Source organism: Rhododendron vialii, chromosome 7a (assembly GCF_030253575.1).
Source record: "Rhododendron vialii isolate Sample 1 chromosome 7a, ASM3025357v1".
NCBI classification, from domain to species: domain Eukaryota; kingdom Viridiplantae; phylum Streptophyta; class Magnoliopsida; order Ericales; family Ericaceae; genus Rhododendron; species Rhododendron vialii.
The window spans coordinates 30,083,383-30,095,951 of NC_080563.1; the positions used below are offsets into that span (position 1 = coordinate 30,083,383).

Here is a 12,569-nt window from a genome sequence, read left to right on the forward strand (position 1 = left end):
CTGGTTGGGTGTCATTTTTTGGTGGAAATATAGCCCCAAGACCTTGATCCCTTTTCCTTTAAGATTAAGTTCTGAGTCTTCCAGATCTTGATCTCTCTTTTTCCTCTCTTTTATTTTCCTACCTTTCTATTCCTTTTCTTTTTATCACTTCTTTTTTTCGCAGTTATAGATAGCAAGTTGTATACCGCATATTGTATTTATCAACTCAAATGAATTGTACGCAAAGCCCATCCATGAACCTCAACAAAAGCTATTTTCTTTCCCTCCTAAACTCGATTTTTACTTTTGGTTTTCTTTTCATATGTCCTTTCTTTTTTTGGCATCTGAAATGTGAGTAAGCGTTTTTCTCCTCTGTCGTATCTTTAGAAAGATAACAAACTATGGTAAATTCCTTAGGAAAGGGGAAAAAAATGCAGCAAAATATGGCATTTATATACACAAGTTAACAGAGACTCTAATCTGAGCAGAAGATGTTACATTGATTACAAAACTTTCCTAACACACATTTCCTTTTTTATACAGATGCAAACATTTACAGGAGATCATATCATGTTACATATTGTTCAAGGCATTCTTTCAACTTTTGAAACGTAACAGGTTTCGATACAAAAGAGTCCATACCATTTGCAAAACACTCATCTGCACTCTCTGACAATGCGTTTGCGGTCATCTGCATTTATTTCCAACAAGTTTCATCAGTAGATACACTTGCACATGCATGCATACATGTTCACGTATTAGGAAAAGAAAGATCTACTTGTTTACTTGTTTTTTTCAGATGTGCATTGACATGAAACAGAATATCAGAGGCAAAGGAGAGAAGAATAAAAGACTGTAAGACTCAAAAGCTCACAGCAATAATAGGGATCCTGTTTCGCGACGAGTTAAATTGTGGATCATTTGATGCTGAATTCTGTGGCATTTGGTGTTCAATTCCAGCTTCAACAGCAGCGTCCCAATTTCCCGTTTCCTCGAAAGAACGAATGAGTCTTGTTGCTTGAAGGCCATCCATTACTGGCATGCATACATCCTGCACATGGAACAGAGTTCCAGCACGTTTAATCACTCTCAAAACCAAAACCAATCCGAGCCTTAAGTTCCAAATTTAATCATTACATGAAAAGATAAAAGCTATTACGACATTTTTTCTGCTTCTCACTTTCTTCCACACACACACACAGAGAATAAAAGAAAATACATTTAATCATTTGTGTGCTTGTTTCTGGACTGTTTTGCACAATGAGCATGAAAGAATATTGTCAACCTAGCAAAACCTGGATCATCTGTGCGTTCACACACACTTTCACACTACATAGTTCAACGGGGAATATGCAAGAGAAGGCAAAGTGAACAACTGACTTAAAGGATTCCTTTCATTGCCTTAGCAGGTGGGGTTTTAGGCTGGTGCTATGGCTCCAAGTCATGCTAGAGAGAACATGTTTCCATGCACCATGATAACAAATTTTCGATCAAATATCACCAAATGCAGATAGGAAAACAAGTGAAACTGCAGTTCAGTGTACAAAATTGGAGACGGAGGGAAGTATGATCACGGGGGAGGTGGCAGATGGTGTTTTGAGGGCTGTTGTTACCTGTTGACAACGCAGATGTACTTGATCATACACATCACTTACGGAAAAGAGCAAATAGACATATCAGTGCACATAAAACTGAGAACCTATGGATTCAAAGCATAACTCCCTCGGAATGTCCAAGAGAAGGGCCGTCTATGATTTGCATATGATATAGTTTTCGTTGACAAAACAAGAGGGGTAAAATTAAAGCTAGAATGGAGGAGAGACACTTCAAAATCTATCTACTTTGGTTTAGTCAGGGCAAAGACAGATATTTTTTGTGTACTTCAGCTAAACTTGAAGTAGGGATGACGACAAAGGAAAACTCGATAGGCAAGAGCAGAGTGTACAGGCCCAGAGGGTCAAGTACACTCAATTTCTGAAAATTACTGTTGCAGCTACAGTTTGCAAGATATCTTTCAACTTGATGTTTATTATTTAGTATTTAGTATTTGTGCACCTAACTGTTTGAATTTATCCTTTCTCTCGTTTCAACAAACATCTTTCAGTTTACCCTTCAGAGTGTACTTTGCTATAATGTTCAATATACGTGTCACCTTCCACATAGACTATCAACAGATACAATCCTTTATACCCCTTCGATTAAAATCAGAAGAAATTTTATGTAGATACATACTAAAATTATGGGCACTTCCACCATATAATTGGTAAGAAGTTAGGTTAATGAGCTAAGTCTAAGTAGCTTGTAACTTTGCATGTTCTTGCTTTCAGTGCATAGCTTCACCATTATAAAATCCCACTCTAAATTCGATTCCTGACTCAACCACTGCAAAATCAATACATAATACCAATACTTTTCAATAATCTCAGGCCTGTTAATCCCAAAGAGGGAAATACTGTGGTTGATGTGACCCATAGAATTAGAGCAAGATGGACGAAATGGAAGACTGCATTAGGATCCACCAGAATCCTAATAATTTACAGGCAAACACTTGTAGGACTACTGGAGGATGTGCGAATTGAGGTCATTTCTCTTAAGGAAAAACATTAGTAGAAATGATTGTAGCTGAAATGAGATTGTTGTGATGGATGATCAACGTTACAAGAACGTTAAACAAGGAATGAATCTGGTAGGACAAGTTAGAAGTGGTTCCAATCAAAAACTAATTGGAGGGAAAATAGACACATATGGTATGATGATAGACATTGTACTAACAAGAACAGTAAAAATGCAAACAATACGATGATTCTACATAACTAGAGCCTACAATAATTTTACGAAAAGATAGCACATCGAGTCATGAAAATTGACAGCTAAATCATTTATAACAAAACTCACCATCAGAATGAGATCATAACTACAGGACTGAACTGCACGCACAGCTTCAACTCCGTTATTCACGACATCTATGTTGTGACCAAATCGAGTCATCATTGACTGTGCCACCATCACATTAATCTTGTTATCTTCCACAAGAAGGATCTTAGGTTTCAACTTTGATCTGATAATTTCTTGACCTTTGCTAGAAGAGCACTGAGAACTTCTCTCAGATCTCTCCTGCATCTCTACTTCTTCTTGAGAGTCTTTTGGCCTTACTTTTTCACTTGCTTCTTCACTTTCCACCCTTGAGGAACAAGTGGAAACCATGAAAGGGTCCTGGAATTGACCGTTTTCTTTATGCTGAGACTGTATCTCACTACAATTCGTGACTTTGGAATTAGAATCTGAGCTTTGTCTAATTGAAGTTTCCTGTTGACATGGTGTCTCGGCACCATCAACAGCTGAACATGCATCCTCTAATGATGTCACCTCTCTTGATGACATGCAACTACCGGGAAATGGATTGGGATCTTCTGAAAACCCATTAAGTTTGTGAGAGCCATTAAGAGCAACACAGTTCGGTAAGAAGTTTTGAGCTCTGCTAGAGCTACTTGAAGAGAAAAGAGAACCTAAAGTGCGTGGTCCAAATATGAAAACCCCAGAACTTATATCTTCGTCATGGGGGTCCACTACATGACCATCCATATCTGAGAACTCGTCTGGATCATCTGAATTATCGGATTCAGGTGAAACCTTGTATGGTAGACTAAATGTAAATGTGGAACCATGGTGTTCTCGGCTGGACACTGTCAGCTGACCTCCCATGAGCTCGACCTGTTCCATAAGCATACAAATATCATGAGTTTACATGACAAATCCAAACTGTACATCAGATTAACATTTCTTATAAGGAATGAGACAAAATCATAGTTGATCAAAATTTCCATACTACCAAGTGTCCTAATTCTAAATTAATTCTGACTTGGAAGAAGAGGCAGATTACAAAATGATTCATCGCTTGGATGCCCATTTCAGTATTATTTCACTTGTAAACTAGCTACTGTCCTATACATTTAGGATTTCTAGGAACTTCTCAGAGCAGGGACTAGTGTTGCACGAAGGAGAATATTGTCGAGTGGAACGGACTTTAAGCACATGTATTTAAGTACTTGTCAGTCACATTATTGACCCAAATATTCCTTCCAATGCATTTTGCATTTTCAGCTTGAAAACCAGAGTAGTAAATAACCCCAAAAACATCAGTATCCCTCGTTTGTACTCAGTAATGGGTGTCTGGGAGGACAATTAAAAAGACAAAAAAGGAATATGATGGATAAAAATTATCACCAGCTGTTTGCAGATCGCTAGGCCGAGTCCAGTCCCACCATACTTCCGTGCTGTGTCTGCACTTACTTGCATGTATTTTTTAAATAGAGTTGGCAAAGCATTCTCTGTCGCAACACAATGGAAAGTGTGATTACTTCAACTGGAATTCAATTAGCTAGGTAATGTAAAATTAAAGCACCTGAAAAAAAAAAGATACCAGGTATTCCGATCCCCGTATCATAAACATCACAGCGTATCCACACGGTTGTTTCACTTGCATGAGGATGGTTCTCTTCACCTCCATCCATCGAGGTTCCATTTTCAACTGGGGTTTTTGCCTCATCAATAAGTGAATTTTTGCAAGGACCTTCCGGATGTATTGGCTCGTGATACACGTTCAGATCACTTTCACTTTGTGACAAAGATGAGCTTTTATCTGGTTCCTGTAACTCTTTAGATCCTTCTCCCAACCCACGGGATACTGCTGGTACCACATAGAGCTTTATTCCAACCTTCCCTTCATGGGTGAATTTGATTGCATTGCTGGAGATAATGAGATAATTAATACTACTAAGCATAATCGAACATTTTTGTTAGCTAATGCAAGTAAGGCAATAACACAGAAAAGCAGGTCACATATTCATTTTAGTATCGAGATAACCCAGCCGCTAAATCAATATTTCCTTCGGGGAGGCATTTGACCATCACTTACAAATCCAATTCAAATGGGAATTCCTAGAGAAACAGCTAGGGACACAATATGCTGCATATGGATCATATTGCTGGAAAGAAAAAAGCATTTGCACGAGGCTCTGGATAAGTCCACAAAGGCATGGATAGATGTAAAAGGTGAATTATCAATCGAAGGCATATTTGTAAAAACATAAACATTAGTAATTCCTCAGTGGCTGAGAATTGAAGGTCGCGCATCTATCATGGAAAAGTTATTAAAATGGGTTCAGTACCACAACCGAAGGGTGATTTTTGGTTTCCTGAAATCCAAACTTTTGGATCTCTGCCCTTATGATGAATGATCGCACAGTAATGATGGAAGATCGTTTATACATGGACATGATCCTGCAGGTTACCATGCGTAAAGTGCTCACAGAAATAACCCCAATAGTTTTCAAAAAAAATTGTCCATGCAATATGTATCAATGATTCAATTTCCTACTGCATATGGAAAAACCTCAAAACAGATTTTTCAAAAAATCTGATGCTTTATGAAAAAATAATTCAATTCCTACTGCAGATGGTTACAACTGTTTTGCCTCTGTATAGAAACTGTTAAGGCCCTCACGGCCTCACCAAAAAAGAAGAATGTGATGATAGCTGTTGAAAAACAAAATTACTTAGGTACTAGCTTGGCAGAAAAAAGTTAATTTATCTTGCACCTCTACTGCATAAAAAATAGAAGGAACCACCAAAATAATTGACAAGGAGATTCTGAGTCCTGTGGAACACAGTACCTAATCAAGTTGGTGAGAATTTGTCGAATCCTTAAAACATCTCCAATAACCTGAAAATGATAGATATTGGTTAGAATGAAGTGCATAGTTTGGAAAATGGGAATTGTTAAATGAAACAAGACATAACGTTATGAGGACTTCTAAACTTTAAGAAACCATTAGAACTTATCCGAAGTGCTTCAAAACTGCACATTGATAGTGTCATTAGTTACATCTTACATGTCAAGCTAGACACTGACCAGGCTTTTGTCCAATCTACATTAGCATAGGAATCACTACCTGAATGTCAACTGAGATACTGCCTCGTTGAGTTCTTTCATCTGAGCGGCTTATCACATATCTATGATTAGTAATATAGTACATAATCATCAAATATTATTTAAGGACAAATCCATGACATTGCTTGTTCATAGGTTATGTTTATCATGTCAAAAGTCTATCATCATAGAAAAGAAGGAATATTACTTATTCTTATCAGCAGAAAGGAAGGAACATTGCCAACAATACAGCATTCAGCATGCATCTAGACCTTGTTATAGTTTGTAAACAAAGGTAACAATATGCGGTAAAAGCTATCACCTCCACAGGAACATCGTCAGCTACATGACCTTCCAAGATTAGTACCCTTTGCAATGACGCTGCAGCAGTCTGAAGTACATGCCTTACTACCTCTCTTGGCCTAAATTTTGTAGCTTCCAACTTCATAACTCCTAAAAAAAATGGGTAAAATTAGTTGTTAAATCATCCAACTCAAAATCAATTAGAAATGGGTGGAGAGGCCGCCGAAACTTGTATTCTAGCTTTGGAGGTTACATCTAACCAATGTGGGACAACCACTAACACTCTCTGCACGTGCGACCCCTCACCCGCACATGGAGAGGTAAACAAAGGATTCATAACATAGGGATTGCAATGAACAATGGTGCGCTTAAAGTACAAACAATGGGGCAATCAATTAAAAGACTCCTGTCCAAAAGCCCCCGAAAACCTAGCTCCGATACCATGTTAAAGCATACAATCCAAAATCAATTGGCAATGAATGGAAAGGTTGCCCAGGCTCATATACTAGTTTTGGAGGTTATAATTAACCAATGTGGGACAAGCTCTAACATTAAAAATCCTAAGTAATGAAAATCAAAGGAAATGAGATTGTTTGAACTTCATGGCGATTATAATCAAACAAGGAATAAATATTAAACAATAGATAAAAACGAAAAACAAATAATTTCACAAGAATGGACGTAGGGTGCATATTGTATGACCAAGACACCACTTTTACATAGACTAAAGACAGAGTGGCCCCTGTTGCGCAGACAGAAGCCACAGGACTATCACCCTCACTCTCTCACTCACATGCAACCCCCTCTTGCTTGTAGAGTGGTAGCCTAATACACAAACTGCACGAATATGCTCAGAACATAGTGAAAGTAGCATATGTATTGACAAGAAACAAAGAAGATAAAAGCTAAACTTAGACCCAAAAACCTAAGCTTTTGACACCTCTCAGTTTACCAATCAAAAGAAAAGCATTAGCTGCTTAAACTGGGCGCAACAATGTAAATCAAGCTCTCACATAATGGTTTGAACAAGGACTTCAAATGTAAACATTAAAGGATGAAACATCAAACCTGACTCTACTTTAGAAAGGTCAAGAATGTCATTTATAAGTTGAAGAACTAAATCTCCTGAAGATAGCATGACTTTCAATAGTTGTCGTTGCTCCTTTTCAAGTTTTGTGGTGGATAGAATTTCCGCCATGCTTACGACTCCTGCTAGTGGAGATCTTATCTCATGAGACATGGTTGCAAGCATTTGTTTTGCTCGCATTGTTTCCTCTACAAGAAACACAAAAAGATAAAAAGTGAATAACCTTTATTTTCTGAAGCTAATTCATGACACATTTACAATCCACCAAGAGTTGAGCAAAGAGATAGACCTGTTATATGAATGGTCTTGTTAAGTTCTGTCTCCCTTGCTTTTTGAACTGCTATTTCCTCTCGAAGTTTTACCATCTTTTCCCGTTTCCTCACCTGTTACGTAACATGAACAAGTTTTATCATTTCTTCTCATATTTTCTAAAGAACTAAAGGATTACTCAAAACTAAAACAAAAAGCAAAATAGTAATCGGTGGGAGTGGGAAAGGAAGCAGAGAACAAGTATAATTCTATAGTGACAGATCGGGCTGAAAGAGCTCAGCGGTGGATTTATTGAGATGGTGATCTGCTTAGTCCTTATGGCTGAAGATGGAGAATTCCCTAGTTTTGGGGCCAGCTTCGAATGGGACCTTTGCGGTAGCATCCTTTGTTTTTCTCTCTTAACCTATTAGCGAGTTCCGTCCTGTTTTACAAGTGCTTCATACCCATTGCTGATTGTTTTACCCACCAAACGGGTTTGGTGTTCTAAGGCCTCTCCAAGGTGGCTTTCTCTGCTTTGACAGCTACTATGGAGGACATTCTTACCATTGACCTTTCGAGGAAGTGAGAAAAGTTCTTGTTGGATTGGTGTTTTATGTGGAAAGGTGCAGGGGAGCGAGTGAATCATTTGCTGTTGCTCTGTCCGATGGTATCTCATCTTTGGGTTTAGTTCTTGAAACTTTTAGGCTTACTCATGTCATTCTTCTCTGTTCTAATATATATTCCTTTGATTAATATAAAAGAATTTAACAAAATCCATGATCAGTTTGCAATAAAAAAAACACGGTTAATGTTTTGTACAGAACAGCTATGGCACAAGATAGCCGATTTTGCTCACCTGATCAGTTACTTCCATCCCCATGTAATTCACACCAATTTTATCTCCTGCTTTGCTGAACACGGGTTCCACATATATCAAAAATGTCTTTGAGCCAAAAAGTTCTGTCTCAAAAGTAAATTCCCTTTTTGCTGGTAATCCTCTTTCCAGAACTTCTCTTTTGAAGTCTTGAATTTCCTTAACACCAGCGCCAGTGAATATCTCCACGTCTGTTTTTCCTATAATTTCCTGAAAATTCATAAAATTGAGGAACCCCTGAGGTAGATTGTGTGAACAGTGCCTTGAAGAAGCAAAATGATTAAGAAAGCAAAAACTTTAATACGAATAATCAACCCTGGAACAAAAATTTTATTTGCAGAATTACCTCCTCATGCAAACTCGGATAGGGATTATAGATGAAACGATACCGCAAGTCTTTATCCTGACGGAAAACAAAATGGAAGACTGAGATATGAATGATTAATGCATCAAGAGAATCATTGTACACGATAAGGAAGCATTATTAATGACTGTCACAAAGTGGAGAGAAATGTACTCATATACTGTAACAACTAAGTTAGTGCAAGGAGTGAAGTGTATAGACTATAGAACAGTTTCAGAGTTCAATCCTGAATTACTGCCTAGTATATAATCTTTCCGACCAACTTGCTTTTTTTCTGCACTGATGCATCACGACATTGTACCAATACCAGAATGCTCCAAGAACTGTTCAACTATAACTACAAAGACCCTACTCCAGTTCATTTTTCTTCAACGAAAGAATCTAGGTGGTTTCGCAACAACGGTTGGGATTCTTGGGGATGATTTTGGTTTGCTGACTTGGTATAGCTAGTTATTTGATTTCAGGAATGGTGACAAGACTTAAGAGTGAAATTGTACAAGTTAAAGGAGTTAAAATAAGAAAAGGTTAAACTTGAAGTGGTATACCATCAATAGAACAAATAAGATGGGAGCGCAACTTGTCGCAATGGTCAGCATTATACAACTTCCACGTCATTTGCAAGACTCGAGTATAAAGTTGCATGAGAGTATGTTGAAGCTGTCTCTACTACAATCAGATACTCTTTAGATTCACAAAAGCCATCCCTAGTACGATCAGCTTCCTCATCCACATTCCTTTTGGCGAAATTCAGGTCATCTTATGTTTCTAGCTTATAACAAAGTCTGATCTTAGGTAACGGTAGAACCTATATAGAAGGAAATATGTTGCACTAGATCCAAATAGAGAACTGAGAATGAAAAGGTAGAAAATTAACAGCACTGCATCATATGAAGCATGTTTAGGTGTACGGCTATGAGTATGAGTACTGGTACAATACAGGTATGATAATTTGGAAAAACCTAAAACACTGTGAGGTACATGAACGTCTGGGGTGCTGCTAAAAATTAGTATAGCAAGCCTGAGTAACGTATGACTTTGTATAGCTAATCCATCATAATTCGGAGTAATGGATGACATAAATAAAGGACATTTTGGATGACTTAGGGGTCTAAGAATCCATCATAGAAACAATAATTTAACGCCAAATTTGAGGTACAAACCAGAGTTTAGACATCATATTAAAGACTTAAGAGGCCAAATCTCAATTCTATGATCATGATAAGCACAGGAAAAACATCTTATCAATCTAGCTTCTAGTCCTTATAAAATACAATTCTATGTTGATTGGATACAGCTTGAATATACATTGGGGTTCTTTTGGAGTATAGAGAAAAATATAAAGGAAAATATTGGTTCATACTTCCCGTATGCGGTTCCTTGCAGAAGCAGCATGCAAAGTACTCATACCCAGTGCATTATGGTTGCAAGTACAACATGGTTTTAGAAGTACCCATGCTTCATAGACAGAAGCAAAGCAGCAAACGAAAGGATGTAGTATGACATGTGGCATATATTACCTGGTGACCCATGACTACCGGTGCAGTTTGAAGAATAAAATGCAAGTAATGATCAGCTCTTTTCAAAATCTGGGACAATTCTTCGACTGGTGAGGACTGCCTTTCCAAATTCACTATGCTTTCCTGCAACTTTTCCATGAGTATCTGCTCCCTCTGGATGCTAGCCTCCAATAATCCCTCAAAATGCCTGGCGCGCTGCTTCCAGTAAATTATGGTATCATACTCGGCTTCTATTTCTAGTCCTTTGTTTTCAACCACTACATCCTTTATCTTCCGAGGAAAATCTGGCAATATATCATACACCTCATCCAATACAGATATTGGACGTTTATCACCACCATAACTACCGTCCTCAAAACGATGTTCCTCCAAAATCTCCAAGTGCTTGAGCTCAACTTCCTGCTTTTGTTTGCTGAGGTTGTCAAGCTCTTCTTTGAGAAGTCTCACAGCATTAGCCTGTCTATATTCCCAGTTCTTTACGAGGTATGCTAACTGAGAGGAGCCCTTCTCGCTGTAATTTGTTAGCTCTACGAGGCACTTGAAATCAACAGCTCTAGGCTCCTCAGTGATTATAATTTCCTTCAACATATCTTGATCTGCTCCTGGCTTTTCTATGTGTAATTGCTTTCTAGCGTCGTTTATATCTTCAGGCCACATTGAAGAGAGGCCTTCAATGTCCATCTCTTCCACATTGTCGTTCTCCATTTCACAAACCATTGAGGTCAATATCACGTTCACTTCAGATACCTGTGACGCAGATGGGAATCAAAACGTAATTCACTATCTTGTCTGAAGTTGCGGTTATCGCTAAGTAACATTTTGCTCATCAAAAGAGTCAACCGAAAAATAGCCATATATTTGGAAGTGGGAGAGAAGTTTCAAATTTGATTGAAGGCAGAACAACATGGCAAAGGAAAAAAATCATATATATTTAAGCAGAAGTTGGAAATCTGGTAATACATCATAGACAAATTGCACTTAGGTGACTAACAAAGGTCAACATCAAATGAGAACAGCAGGCTTTGGGATTCTTTCCTTAACAGGGTCTCAGAACCAACCTACATACTAATTACTAAGAACCTTCCTTATCGAACCAGTGCTCGTTTTATTTGCAGTAATGCTTCTGGCTGTCTTGTGCCTCTATGTGGGTAGGTTTATGTACTTCAACTTCATTGAGGAGTAGAGTTTTCGGTAGGCCGAAAAAGGAACCTCATTGTGGATGGGTATGTAGTATGCACATATATGTTCTTGTCACATCCGCTAAAGTGCACATCGAAAACTAGTAGATGTCACAGATGCTAGATTAAAACCACCATGTCCACGAATTGACATAGGAAGACTCTTATGACAAAAAGAAAGTTCAGTGTCCAATTTGCCCTTAGTTCAAATCAATAAAGTTTTTGGGGTTGCCTTTTAGTGGAAAAACCAGCCCGACTTAAGGAAGTTCTCTTTTGTCTCATCTGCATCAACCTTCGGAGTACTCTTTTACATTGACAACAGTAAAATCGCTGCAGAGCTACCATAACAAACTTGAGACGTAGCTGATCATAAAGTAGCTTCAAATCTTTCCAATTGTGAACAAATATTGAAAAATTCAGCTATTTAAACCAGTTCCATATATTCTACAAAATCAACAGAAAATTCCCACACAAAAAAGGTGACAAAATTTCTTGAAAAAATATGTTCTCATAGTGAGGTACTCATTTAAAATTCGTCAATTGGAATATGAGAAAAAGCTAGGTAGCCACATTCATTGAATGAGAATATCATAAGTCATGGAATCCCTAAAATCAGTACATTCAACAGACCATTCCTGATCGGAAAACCAAAAAAAAAAAAAAAAGACCATTCGAACGTATAAAAGCAAACTCCGATAGAATTTGAAAAGAAAGGATTGAAACCGAAGCCGAATTCGAAGCCATATAGGAAATGCTCAGGAACCAAAACGAACTAAAATTCATCGATTACGGGTGATGAACCAACCATAATGCAGTTGCTAAAGAGATGTTCGACAAAATAACCCAAAAAACAAAAACATTGCAAAGCCAGAGGAAAGCTAACCTGGGTAATGGAAAGACTGTTGGGCTCTCTGTTGTTACAGCAATAATGGATTTGTGATTCAGCTTTCTTCTTTTTACACTGTAGATCTGAAAGAATCTCTTGAGAAAGTGGTCGGTCAATGAAGGAAAATAACTAGCAAAGTTTTGGGCGATAACACACTTGCGTTTTGTATAATTTTGTATAATGAGAGAGAGAGAGAGAGAGAG

General features: G+C 37.9%; 1 protein-coding gene across 1 annotated transcript; it reads right to left on the reverse strand.

Moving 5' to 3' along the window:
• Positions 1–411: 411 nt before the first annotated feature.
• LOC131332214 (histidine kinase 5) lies at positions 412–12,569 on the reverse strand. The gene is made up of 13 exons (XM_058366296.1): positions 12,364–12,569; positions 10,303–11,049; positions 8,768–8,824; positions 8,404–8,631; positions 7,588–7,681; positions 7,280–7,486; positions 6,231–6,361; positions 5,652–5,701; positions 4,400–4,725; positions 4,204–4,307; positions 2,875–3,690; positions 854–1,030; positions 412–670 (listed from the first exon to the last, which is right to left on the reverse strand). The coding sequence occupies exons 2-13, from the start codon at positions 11,017–11,019 to the stop codon at positions 548–550; spliced, it is 3,030 nt and encodes a 1,009-aa protein (XP_058222279.1). The 5' UTR covers positions 11,020–11,049; positions 12,364–12,569; the 3' UTR covers positions 412–547.

Coding starts and splice junctions, on each gene's coding strand:
- LOC131332214 (XM_058366296.1), bottom strand. CDS start 11,019: ATGGTTTGTGAAATGGAGAACGACAATGTGGAAGAGATGGACATTGAA. Junction 4,308..4,399: donor TACGGGGATCGGAATACCTG/GTATCTTTTTTT, acceptor GTGTTGCGACAG/AGAATGCTTTGCCAACTCTA. Junction 1,031..2,874: donor GTTATGATCTCATTCTGATG/GTGAGTTTTGTT, acceptor TTCCATGTGCAG/GATGTATGCATGCCAGTAAT.